At 40.6% G+C, this 13,372-nt stretch overlaps 1 protein-coding gene across 2 annotated transcripts; it reads right to left on the minus strand.

The window, feature by feature from the left end:
• Positions 1 to 1,372: 1,372 nt before the first annotated feature.
• LOC137796494 (LIM domain and actin-binding protein 1-like) lies at positions 1,373 to 13,168 on the minus strand. Of its 2 annotated transcripts, XM_068594449.1 has the most exons (10): positions 13,133 to 13,168; positions 10,080 to 10,218; positions 9,587 to 9,632; positions 6,242 to 6,673; positions 4,990 to 5,044; positions 4,680 to 4,777; positions 3,967 to 4,045; positions 3,717 to 3,748; positions 3,485 to 3,618; positions 1,373 to 3,341 (listed from the first exon to the last, which is right to left on the minus strand). In XM_068594449.1, exons 2-10 carry the CDS (start codon positions 10,196 to 10,198, stop codon positions 2,264 to 2,266), a joined length of 2,073 nt encoding a protein of 690 aa, XP_068450550.1. In that variant the 5' UTR covers positions 10,199 to 10,218; positions 13,133 to 13,168; the 3' UTR covers positions 1,373 to 2,263. The 2 variants fall into 2 exon arrangements, with proteins under 2 accessions (XP_068450550.1, XP_068450552.1); XM_068594451.1 differs by lacking the exons at positions 9,587 to 9,632; positions 10,080 to 10,218; positions 13,133 to 13,168 and adding an exon at positions 7,600 to 7,698.
• Between the last annotated feature and the right edge of the window lie 204 nt (positions 13,169 to 13,372).

A 13,372-nucleotide genomic window follows, 5' to 3' on the forward strand; every position in this document is an offset into this window, starting at 1 on the left:
TATCTGCAATTGAAAACTGTTCATCTGATGTAGGACTACTTCACACTTGGGAAGTGTATTGCTGCAATTTGGGCAAGCAACACGTTCAATACAAATATAAACACTCACGTAACAGAAGGAGCTTCAGCCCGATGCAGATGAAGACCAGCGATTTATTAACTCTATATCTAAGCAATAAGTGCTTTTGATGTTCGCCAGTTTCTTGTTTGTCTCACTCAGTGTGACGACCCTCACATTTGTTTTTGTGTGGTATGTGGCCAGAGCAGTTGTCCCCGGGAAACATCCAGAGCTGTCAGGTGATGAACTAGAGATCAGCTCTGCACAGTTGAGTATGGTCTCGATCTGAGTGGTGTTGAGGATAAGCTGGTTATCTAAAGAAGAGGGATTGGATCAGTCAATAGCAACAAAGACACTCCAGGGTCTGTCGGGGAGCTTTACCTTTGAGCAGCAAAAGGAATTGCTTTTGTTACAGTAGGAGGAGAGACATTAGGTGTAGCTGGAGATAAGGCAATCGGAAAACAGAAACTAGAACTGGAAAGGCAAAGGATTGAGGCGGAGAAGCAAGTGGCAATTGAGAGGTTGTGACAGGACACAGAGCTGGTAAAGTTAGAGTTGATCAGAAATGGTAAAGAGTCTGCGTACTTTTGTGTATATTTTTGTATATTGTGTGTGTAAAATCTGCAACATAACCAGTAACATTTATCTGTCAGGTAAGAGTAGTAGTACTTCTCTGAAATAGAAGAAGTTCCCAATTAAGTTGCATAGTTTATAGGGCCTGGTTAATGGTCAATTCTGTCTATTGTGTTTTTGTCCTTAATCAAAGAATATTTCACTGGCGTTTCTGAATGTGAGTAGCCGCAACTTGGGCGTGTGACACAACAGTCAAGTACGAAGTTGTTTGTATATGAGCGGTTATTGAGAAAGCTGCAAGTAGCAACCCCACAAGCTAAGAATCAGCCTGTTCTGAACAGGCATGCTTTGAACTAGCACTGCACAAGTAATATTAACAGAGCAAACACTCAGAATAACTTCTAAAGATGAATACCTATTGAACCAATTTTTCTAAATAATAGCTATAAAATATAATATGAAACACAGCCAAAATTCAGTTAAGAGTGAGCTTTTTCCAAATGGATCTGATCAATGAATGAGACTGATAGCAAGGACATCAAAAAGAAAATATTAGTGAAGAAATCTGAATCACTAATCAGGAAGCTGTGTGGTCATAGTATTGGGTCAATTTGTGAACTCAGGTGAATGTCCAAATGGACTGCAAAGTCTGGATTTCTTCATTCATACATTTTAATTACGTTCCAACAACAGCTCAGACTGTAATTTGTCTTACAAATTATCAAAACATATATTCAACAGGGCAAACACACATCCAGAAGGTCCCAAGAGGTGATTTATTTGTTATTAGACTGAAAGAATAGCTATCAGTAAAAACTTTGATAATCATATTTTCTTCTTTTATTGTAGTTATGGTGATTATTAGAAGCACATTTTGACTACGACCAGGCAAACCAGAGAGCCTCCTGCAGGACAGTGGTGTTAAGGTTTACTGACTCATCTACATCTTTGGGTGCTGGGAGAAGTTCATGGCCCAATAACAGTCGAAGCAGGAGACGACTTAGTGTCTGCTCTGTTTAAACATTACCAGTAACTAAGTTTGCTAAACACTAATCCTGAGCACTGTCATTCAGGTTTGGTTCTTAATTTTCTTCAATTTACAATTTAAATTGAGGCCAAGATAAGACATTTACTCTCCAAAAACCTCTTGAAAAGTGTGTGCTTTTTCTTATCAGATATTTTTCTGCAATATAAGAATAGCAGAAATAGATGTGAGTGTTTTGCTGGATTTAAAAGGGTTCTGCCGGTCATTAATAAGCACTTACAGTGCTGCATAAGGTATATTAGTTTTTGGACAAACTACCTGTGAATAATATGCCGCTGAAGGTGCATATAATTATCAAGAGATGATTCAATTTAATAGATGCCCACCTTCGAGTATAATCAGGAGTAATATACAAGCTGTATTAGCAATTGTACAGTAAAATTAAAATAGATTTAGAAAAATCAAGTATTTGTACTTTTTAACAATTAAAGGCATCATTGCAATATAAATGCACATATACATGTTACACACCTTTTAAACCTCTCCTATAACACGATAAAATCTGGCAAAGCTACATTTGGGATCTACCTATAAACTGAGAAAGTGTTATATGGTGGATGGACATAACAGTAAGACAGCACGTTGTTCCTATGAGTCAGAGTCCTCCTCGTCATAGTAGCGGTTCCTCTTGATCATATCCTCTGCACTCAGCTCCTCTGCATCACTTCCTTCCTTGTCCTCCTCCCAGAAGCCCACATCCTGGGAGCCTCGGTTCTGTTTTGGCTGTAACGGTGGAGAAGGGGACAGTGAGATTTCCGGGGAGTTGCTTCTGAGAGTGCCTTCTTCTTCCGCCATCTTCTCCGCTGCTGCCTTTCCTTCTCTCTGTACTCGTTTCTTTCTTTCTTCCTGTTGCTCCATCTCCACCTCCTCCTCTGAGATGGTCTCACTTTCATTTGCTGCGTGATTTTGAGGCATCGTCTTCTCTTTTTTCTCCTGCCGTTTCCCCTGCTGAGGCTCTGGTCTAGTCTCCATGGGTGGTTCTCCAGATGATTGTTTTTCTTCGAATGATGCTCTCCATTCCAGCAGGGATTTGAGAGGGCGACGGGGCTCCCTGGGTCCCATACCGGCTGCGGGGCTTGGTTTAGTTGCGACTGTAAAAGGCCGTATGCGCTCCTTTAGAGAAGAGCTCCTCCTCAGGCTCTTCAGTTCAGCTCGTTCTGAGCTCTGAAAGGATGATGGCGCCTCGTCCCCTGGGGGCCACTTGGATCTCCAGGGTCTGCCTGAGGAAACTCCCTCTGTGACTGGACTAAGTGCGTCTGTCTCAGAGTGGCCTTCACCAGCTGGGGGAGGCCAGGCGATCCTCAGCCTGCGTTTCTCAGCCAGCTTCTCTGTGGACTCAAGCTTCTCACCAGACCTGGCATGTGTCTGCACACGTGTCTCCAGTAAGGCAGTCAGGTCTGTCACCTTGACCTGTGGGGATGGTTCAACAGTTGGGGTCTCCTGTTTGTCCGTGATACTCTCAGCTGGACGCGTCACCACTGCTGGTTCCTCTTGATTCTTTGCGTTCACCTCTTGCTCACCTTGGTCTTCATCTTCACGAGGCTCCCAAAGCTCCTTGTGAGGCCGATGGCCAAAGCCCTCATCGTAGTTGCCTTTAGCTTTAAACAGCTGGTTGAAATGGGGCTTGCAGTAGACATTGCCATGCAGAGAGGCATAGCTCCCAAGACTTGAAACAGAGAGCAGCAAAGAGATTAATCAGAACATTTTCCTTTTTGTGGTTCATGAACAGACAGCCACAAGGAGGCATTTCAAAGTCAAATTAAAAGCCATGAGGAAAATTCAGGGAATATGCAACAATGCAAGACTAACCTGAGCTTTGTGCTGCAGTGAGCACAGCGAAAGCAACTTTTGTGGTAGACATGCTGGAGAGCCATCAGTCTCTCCAGCGGGTATACCGTCTGCAGACAAGCGACGCATGTCTCCTTCACCGGTGGGCTGAACTTCTACACACACAACAATAGTAACATATATCCATAATAAATAAGGGTTGAATTGATGATGCATTCATGTCTCCTGCTTGTTGTGTTAATAAAAGACTCACCCTTGATGCTTTGGGTTGCTCGCCGCTCTCCCCTGAAACAAACAAAAATACTTCAGTCACCGTTGTACCTCAGAAGAAACAAATCAATCAAGGTCAATCAAACCATACTTTACTTTCTTTTAGATGCCAAAGTTATTTGAGTGGATTCACACTGCAGTCAATGCTCTATTTCACAATTTATATTACACGCAATACTGTAACGAGAACATTAACATGGGTACATGTCCTTGGAAAATCCTCTAAGACTCACCATTGCACTCAGGTGCAGGATGTTGGTTCTGATTTACTGGTGCAGATGTTTTAAGAGCAGGCACCTCTGGGGCCAGACCCTGGAGGAAACGCAAAGTGATAGAACAGAGGGAAACGAACGCTTGTGTTAAACTGGCTGTTACATACTTAACTGTTGTGTATTTTCTGTTGCTCGTGTTAAGCGAGGAGGGAAGAAATGATAGAAAAGGGAAGACGGCAAACAATGCAGAAACAGTAATATTAGTGGGCAGAGGAAGACATGTAAATCACTAAAACACAATGTTGCCTCCATACTACCATGCATACACCTAACCTTTGGCTTGTCAACACATGTTCCTCACTTATCTATTTACTTTTTTACAACCCTTATGGATTATTGGTGAATTTCTTGATTCACACTAATTTAGAAAATACACATGTCTTAATGTTGGCCACAATACAATAAATAGTTTAATAAAATCAAAGATGTTCAATAATTAGAAAAGACAACTGGCCCTTTGTTTTAAACTGCAATTGACGTTCATTTATTTCTGACTTTTGGCCTGAAGCATATTTTTATTAAACACGTACTGTTAACCAGTAATTTATAACACACATTAAAAACTCAAAATAAAATGTTTGAATCAAAAATGTTTAATATTTCATTCATATTTTAGAGCGATTATGTTTTTGTAGTTAAATGTTTTCAATTCAGCTCCTATTGTATGAACTCACAGAGCGAGAGGCGCCTTGCTTAGAAACAGCAGCCTGGTATTTGGCCATCTTCTCCTTCATGGATGTGGACTCCAGTACTCTGTCATGCACAGGCAGACCTGAAGCAGAAGAGATAATCACACGTAGATGCAATCTATGTTTGCATTTGCTCAAAACAGCAAGTGATGGCTCTTCAGTTTAAAAGTGCTATTCATGATCCAGTTGTGTCGCATACTATTGTGCTCCCAGAGACAACTGATTTGAACAGTAGTTTTGAGAGTAAAGGCTAGGCACTTTAATTATTCAAAGCTCTCTGTGTATTTGTCTTTACCGCCATGTTGGTCCATGTCCTCAGATGAAGTACTGCGTAGTGTTGTCCTGCTACCCTGTAAGAGTGAAACGATCAGTGGAAACAGAGGTTCAGTTTACAAACTTGTATGTACCAAGTACACCAACACTGATTCCTAGCCTAGCTGTAGTTTTTGGGATTTATAGATTGTTTATCTGCAACAGCATCAATTCCAACAAAGTTTTACTGCCTCTCTATCTTTCTTTCAAACAAACTATTGCTCTAATATTACATAAAACACAGACTCTTTGCCTTAAATGTATATATTTGATTAAGATCACTATGCTGCTGTGATGTGAAGGCCATAAGAGATGTTCTTCAAAGCATTAAAGTGAACCTACATGGGAAATTAAATTGTGCTCCTTGTTATTGTTTATTTATTTTCTAGCAATGTATAGAAAAACAGTGAGACGAGTGCAAGGGTGTATTAACTTGCAGTACTTGTGATCACTGGTGTTGCAACACTACAAGTCGAAATGTTCACCAGTAACTTTTACACTTCCCCTTTCCTTCTCGTAACATAGTGAGTCATACTGTGAAACACATTTTTAAACCTCAAATCAAAACCTAAAACTGAAGCCCAGGACTGTTGGATATCCAGAATACACCCAGTGACTTAAGGAAAGTGAGATAAAGGCAGTTGTCCCTCAGAGCTGATCCTCTGAAGTAAGAAACAGCCCTGGGTCAGGAATGTTCCTGCATTCCTCTGTTATGAAGGTAAAGAGTGGAGAGCTTGTTTTAGCTGGGAGGGAGAGAGACACCAAGAGAGAGTGGAAGGGAGGGACAGACATGAGTGGGGGGGGGGGGAGAGACAGGCCTACATCCAGGTGAAACAAAACTATTTCAGAAAATACAGAGAACAGAGAGAATTATAATACATAACTGTGTTCAGCACTGAAAATTAAGGGTCAAGGAAAGGAGCCTGGCTTTCACCAGCAGGTGACTTCTTATCCCTCTTTAACATGTGTTAAAAAGTTACATATTCACAATAAAAATAACATTGTGTTCCGTTTAGTTTAGTATCAGAACTTTAAAAGTTTTGTAGACCGCAATAATTAGTGCTTAACAAGCCTTGTAAAGTAGGATGAAAGTGGTTACGAGTACTTCAAAGTTAGCCATTAAAGCAGCTTCAGGTTATGCAACATAAAGTCGACGCGTTTATAACACTGTGTCTCAAATGTATCAAGAGAAGAGGCTGCCAAATCAGAAAATGATCTGATCTGTCTGTAGCTACCTTGCCCACGGTACCCTCTCCCCTCTCAAACTTCATCTTCAGGTTGGTGAGTGGTACTCTGGGTTTTTCATAAGAGGCACGGGGGCTGGTTGGAACTTTCTCATCGAGCTTTTCAGGTCTTCCATGGTGTGTCAGCTCATTGCGGTCCATCCCCCTCTGCTCTTCACCTTCGGACGCTTCTGGAGCTGCTGCGGGCTGCAGGACACGGCTGGCTGTGAGCTGACCTCCCTGATCGGTCGGCAGGCCAGGGCTCTTCAATGCGGGAGAGGGCTCAGTGATCGAAGCGAGCCTGGCCAAAGGAGGAGGCCTGTAGTGAGTGCTGGACTGGCTCGGCGGTGGGACAGAAGAGGGCTTCTTCTGTGCCTGCTCCCAGCGCTTCTTCAGAGCATTGAGGTTGCCCAACCGCAGCGAGGGTGATGCACTCTCAGAAGACTGTGAGCAAGACCAGAAGAGATGCAAAATTAAAAAGTGAAAAGGATTTCATAAATAGTGTCAAATGAAAAGCAACAGTAAGCATTCAGTACTTCTTCTTTCCATTCTGTTTACAAGCTGAATTATACAAGTGTTTCCATTTGTCAGCCAACACAGCACAGCGTAAAGCCCTATTCAGCAAGATGGCATGAAGGAAATGCCAGAATGTGAGCTCGGCTTCGCTGACAGATTAGGTGAACAGCTGTTTAAAGTCGGTGCATGAAGTTGACGTTATGCTGAAGGCAAAGATTGGCTCAAGATGGAGATGGCTGAGCTGAGCATGCAGGCAGATTTTTTTCAGCTGCATTCCTTTCCACACGACAACTTCACCTTTCCTAAAAAACACTGAGGAGGGCTGTGTTCAACACTCAGCCATTCATGACAATAAACATGGTAAGCAGCAAACAGAACCACAGGAGGCACTCTACGGCCATGTGACCTCTGGGATCTTCCTTAAGTATAAAGAGAAACGACACGTTGAAAAAAGAGGATGTGGACATGTGAATAAATCCCTCCCATATAAGTAAACTAATTTTCGAATAAATAATAGAAGCAAGATGCCATGCTAAGGCCAGGTCAGTAGGAAACATTAAAGCACTATTCAATCCTAAAAAACACAATTCTACAAAAATCAACAACTACAAATTATAGTTTGACTCAATTTAAAAGGCAATTTGAAATTAGGAATTAAAAAAAATACTGAATTAGTCCCAAATAGACTTAACTACATGGAGTAGTTAAACTCAATCTGGTGCATCTACAAGTATGGTATATGAACATGCACAAACACAGCCAAACCGATGCAAAAGAAAGAAATAAGAACATGAGAATAAAGTACTAAACAAAAAAGGGACAAAACCCCCAAAGTGCACAAAAAACTAACACACAATTACTGTCTTTGTGAGGCAAGTCCAGGGTGAGCGGAGAGAACAGGACAGTGACAAGATTGTCCCCCTTTTGTAATCAAAAAGAGAAACTTTAGTGAATGCGTTGGAGAACCCATACAAGGTGAAAACCAAAACTTGACAGCAAGAAAAGTGAGAGTCCTTTGGTTGGTCCTTCTTTTACAAGTCAGGTTGCTGAAAGACAGATGTTTGTAGCGAGACAAAGTCTAGAGCTACTCGCCCTTTAAGACCAGGACAGAGTATGAGAGAGAGTCAGAATAACCAGGAAACCAGAGCAGGAAATGATACATTCAGGGAAAAGTTAACTCTTTGTTCGCTGTCAGCTTTTGCTCTCACAAAGTATATATCTGAGATAATGCCTCTTCAAAATCACTCATTCATGCAGAATGAACAAAAGTTTAAGAATACGCAAAACAACAGCACAAAATGTACTATACACACTAAGATGGAGAAAGAAATACCAGGACTATAAAAGAACAAGAGCTATTTAAAAAATCATCATGTGAAAGCTGAATTGAGCCGTTATGGATTTCTCAGCTTTAAAAGTATTCACAAAATATGTTATTTTACCTCTACAGACTACAATTTGGAATTTATTTGTTTGACACAATGTATAATGTATGCAATTGCATCCTGTTCAAGCTGGAGATAAATCTGATTTGATTGATGGGACAGCCAAACTAACAAGATCCTGCAAAGACAAAGCACTGGTTTATGGCGATAGTTGGCTTATTGTGTTCTGACTGACACACTTTGTGTTGGAAGACTGAGCAAAGTTATTAATTATTTGTATATGTGATGTCAAAAAAGGTAATAATAATCAATAATAGCAAGGATAAGCAGCAAAGTGTAATGCTGTTTCGATGCAATTCATCAAAAGAACTAATAGTTTCATTGTCACGTTTGAAAAGTCCCCCATCCCCCAACTACCAACTCCCCCTCACACACACACACACACACACACACACACACACACACACACACACACACACACACACACACACACACACACACACACACACACACACACACACACACACACAGACAGACAGATGGTCTTTTGCGCCGCTCATTCAAACTTGTGTTATCCTTGAATATCTGAACTGGACTCCCGTAACCCAGTCACTATACCAGTGACATCAGCTCATATCCACACATACTATTGGTTTCTAAAAATTACAAACTATGAGTGGATCAAACTAAAATTATTATAAAGAATAAACCTAACAACCTGCACTTGTGCAGAGAAATATGCATTCAGAGCATCTTTTAAGTACCTAAACACTCCATCTGGTTAGACAGGACAGTACAGATAGTATTTATACCAACTTTCTACTGGAGTAGAAAACACAAACAAAAACGTATTGGGTTATTGTCATTACCAGCCAGATCATTAAACAAAGAACACAGAAGCTTACACGCTTTCAAAGCAGCTGGCTCACACCAACAATGGCCACATTTCATACAGCATACATTCACAGCAATATTACCTTATATTTCCTCATTATATGAGCTGATCAGATTCTCATTTAATCTCAGTCCTGCTTTGTTTATGCGTCTTTCACACTGACAAAGCAGCTCACCTACAGTTGGATCTACAAAGACCATTTCAAGAGGATTACAGTGAAATAGGATTATGGGTTTGATAGCCTGCCCATCTCAACAAGTGGCCTATGAGAGGTCAGCCAAAACAAGACATTTGTGTTGGCATGGTGAGTGTGTGCAATAATTAGTTTAGCTTCACCAGCTACTGAGCAAATGAAGCAAGACATGCGGCGTACACACACTTCATTTTACCATGCAGTTTGCTAGGTGAGGCTTATAAAAATGCCGTAAACAAGATGTATCATAGATTTAGATTTGCATGTGGGAAACTTTGTGATTCATATATCAAATTTAGGAACATCTTAACAATACTAGTTCACAAACTACATGAGATGACTCCGTCCTTCTTTACAGTGATACTTACTCCTTTTTTCTTCTCGGCATTGGACACCTCAGCAGCTCTCTGGTACCTGAGGGAGGCAGACACAACACTGACCTCTGGTGCCTCAGAACAAAAACATCAAAACAATATTGTGGCTTTATTCTTTCAAGAACCTTGACAGACATTCAAGAATTGAACACTGTGAAAACAAAAAATTTCATAATTTTTAGATTGTATTTATATCACAGCTTGTTTACAAAATATTAAGAGGTAATTTGTAACGCATCATCAGTTTAGTCAAAAGGGCCATCATTTATTTTCTGGCTGCAGAAATTAAATGACAAGCAGACTCAACAACAGTCTGTACTAACCTAATGCAGCTTGAAGTAGATCTCATACATTTTGTCCAAAGTCTTTTAAACATACAATAATATCTGTTGGAACATTGATGGAACCGAAATGGTCACGAACAGAAACAGCAAGACCAAACACGAAAACTGAAGAAAAAAATGTCTGAAAACCAGGTGTTCCTCACTTGGAGAAGCGTTCAGCAATGGCATTGTTCTTCCCTCGGCCGCTGAGTGACAGCTCCTTCGCAGTGACACGCAGGGACTGTGCCGCCCAGGTCCGTCGATTGAATGGACCACTTTCCATCTCTGGCAGCTTTCTAAATACTTAAAATACAAACACAACCACCATTTGCCATTATTATTACTTCACCTATATTAACTCTTGACCTCCAAATTACTAGCAAACCTTTACCAGAGAAAACTGAACTTCAGACACGAAAACATCCTGGATTTGAATTTGTTTGCATCTATTCAAAAAATAAGATCGTCCTCTCCTTCCTCTAGTCCACTTTTCATGCGACTACAGATTCATCTATCATCTACAAGATGTGGATTAGGTTATTGAAACCACCATTCTGAAAGTACTGCATGGCAAAACCACTGAGACATACCGACTCTTCGGAAAGTTGGTAGCAGAGTAGAGGACCCATCTGCTGTCAGAGATCACTGATTTCTTTGTTTATAACATGCTCTTCATCATTTTACCTCTCGTCACACCACAGTACTACCTAACATGCATACCAAAGAGTGGTTGTCCATGCTTATTATCATACAGTTATGAATGCAAACAAACCAGTAGACATGTTCAAACTTGCACTCCGGCCCGTGCCGCATGATTACAAGATGGAACTACAAGTGTGAGCACATTATCATTATGAGAGGATAACTCGCCATAGACAACGTTTACAAAAGACCAGAGAAAAGCAGCGCCCCACAACCGTACGACATAAGACACAGAGGCTTTCTTTAACTTCACTCGAACAAACCTACACTTAAATAAGGGCGACAGACCGATGATGCAGTTTCAGTGTCTGGAGAGACTGTCAGACCACGAATACTCCATTTAGTGTTCAGACAGTATATTACAACCTTGTGTTTAAATCACCACTGTGTACAGCTGACTCAATAATCAGAGCTCTCACTATTTGGGCCTTTTCACTCAGGTGCACCGATTACATCCCCACTGAGATGCGAAGCAATACTGGTGACAAGTAGAGTGTGGACTTTTGCCGAAACAAAATTTTAACATAAAAAATGTCTTTAATGTTTAATTACATTACATTAATTTGTAAATCTGTCTGTATTACCCATTTAGATAAATACAATATGTCATTTTATTTATTAAATATTATTACTTTAATGTATTGGCAAGTGTTTGTTTTTCTTAACGGGGCAAAGCAAAAATTAGTGATACAATGATAATAAGAATGGTCCATGCTCAACTTCTTTTATTATATTTCTAAATCCTGAATTGCTTGGGACTGTTTACTGTTGCTACTGGCTTTAAGGTCTGATGGGCAATTTAACTCCCCATTGTCTCTTGATTAGTTGTATGTTGTGCTGTGTTTAGTTAGTATTCAGTGGGTTCCTGGGTTTTAAACACAAAACAATTTTACTTGATGGCCATGCTGAAATGATTTGTTAACTTATCCTTTCTACACTGTTTGGATATCAAGCCAGCATGCACTGCATGACACACCCTGAACAGGTCAGCAGTCCATCCCAGGGAAAGCACAATGGGAGCGAGGTAAGAGTCTTTTGCATATCCTTGAACTGTTCAAGAAAGCCTGAACAATTATAGACAAAAGGGACAACGCACAAACTCCCAAATTGCATAGGTTGAGAATCAAAACTGAAGTGTATCTCACTCATAAGTGCACACAAAGAAGAACAGAGCCTAACAGCGCAGTCTTCTTAGAACCAATACACAGCAGGAAATGCTTGTGAGGACTTTAAATAGGGTGGGGTCATAGCACGCTTTTCCTGTATGTGAAAACAATCTTAGTGCTTTACATTTTTGAGTCCTTTTGTATCCTAAGAAACCTGAGAGAAAGACAAAGAATTGCTTTCTGAAATTACCAATTCATCTCTCGGTCACTATTAAAATCAAAAGAAAACTGCACAAATTTAAATTTGCATCTACGTGTGCAAAAACCTTTGCAAGTCCAAGAGATAATAGATATATTTGCATTTATGTATAATTGGTTTGGTTGAGTTTTGTTAATGGAACTTATTCCACATACGATCTAAGGCATAGTTTCCAGTACTACTAATAATGAGCATTTTATCATTTGTGTGTGGCATCAAGTCAATTTAATCTTTTATAAATTGCAACACTATCAGGTCACATTGCACAAAGGCTTATTTGCGTTTCCTCCCAACCTCTGGGCGCAATGACTTTAATTTAGAGCGAATATTGACTAAAACGTTATGAATTAAAGAAAACAAAAGGTGACAAAATGTAAACAAAGGTAGTCCTGATTCAGCCAGGGGTGAGGAACACGTCAAACCTATCTGATATATGTGCCTTTAAAGTTCTTAATCGAAAAAGCATTTCGCTTCATCTGCATCACGTGTTATTAGTTGAAGGTGGATATTGACCTTTAACCCTCGATTCAAGCCAAGTTTTCCTTAACAAGTAACCAGAACAGTCAGATACTGTGTGACTCATGAGTAAAGGAGGTGTCCGCATTACTTAACGCACCATTGACCTCGAACGCAATTCAAAAAGCACATAATCTGTTGAGTATATGGAAATGATTGAGTTTGAAGCGAACAATAATTATCGAGGCAATACAATAAACTTGTGTTGAAGGTTAGCAGCGTCTCTCAGAGGCCAACATGTTGTTTGGAGAAGTTTAATTTCAGGTGTGTACCATAAGCGCTGGTTGAGAACTTGTACGACGTAAAACACAAACTGTAGTTGTCGTATTTGTATAGTTATAACATATGTTTCCATTCAGCATAGTGTAACATGCAAGTTGTATCTAGACTGAGGAATAAAAAGTGAAAACAAAAGCCTCTAAAAACGAATCAGCAGCTGGACTGGTTTGGCATCTAATCTCGATAGACAGCGAGTCCTCAGGGAGCACGAGTATGTTCACGTGCCATAAAAATCAATCCGAACAGCAACTGGCTCGTTCAAATTTTCTCAACACTTACATTTGGTATCTTTTACAGCTCTAGTTCGAGTTATTTGCATATATTTTTCACGTCCTTGCTCTGAGATGTATCTTACCTGTGCGAACTTCCGTTGTCAATCTTTTTGTGAAGCCGTGAGACACCTGACACTGCTGCCACCGCTGCGTCACCGCCCGGTGAGGTGGAGTGAACACAAAGGTGTCATGGGAGTGGAAGAGCTGGGTCATGTGATTTTTTGCACCAATGATCTTAGGTATTGCGTTACCCCTACCTGGTACATGTATGCCGGTTTTAGCGCTTGGGTGCGCCCCCCGACCACGACCACCCACATACATTC

This window comes from Clinocottus analis, unplaced genomic scaffold (genome assembly GCF_023055335.1).
Source record: "Clinocottus analis isolate CAN_PGR_092001 unplaced genomic scaffold, fCliAna1.0.p SCAF_3, whole genome shotgun sequence".
Taxonomy (NCBI): domain Eukaryota; kingdom Metazoa; phylum Chordata; class Actinopteri; order Perciformes; family Cottidae; genus Clinocottus; species Clinocottus analis.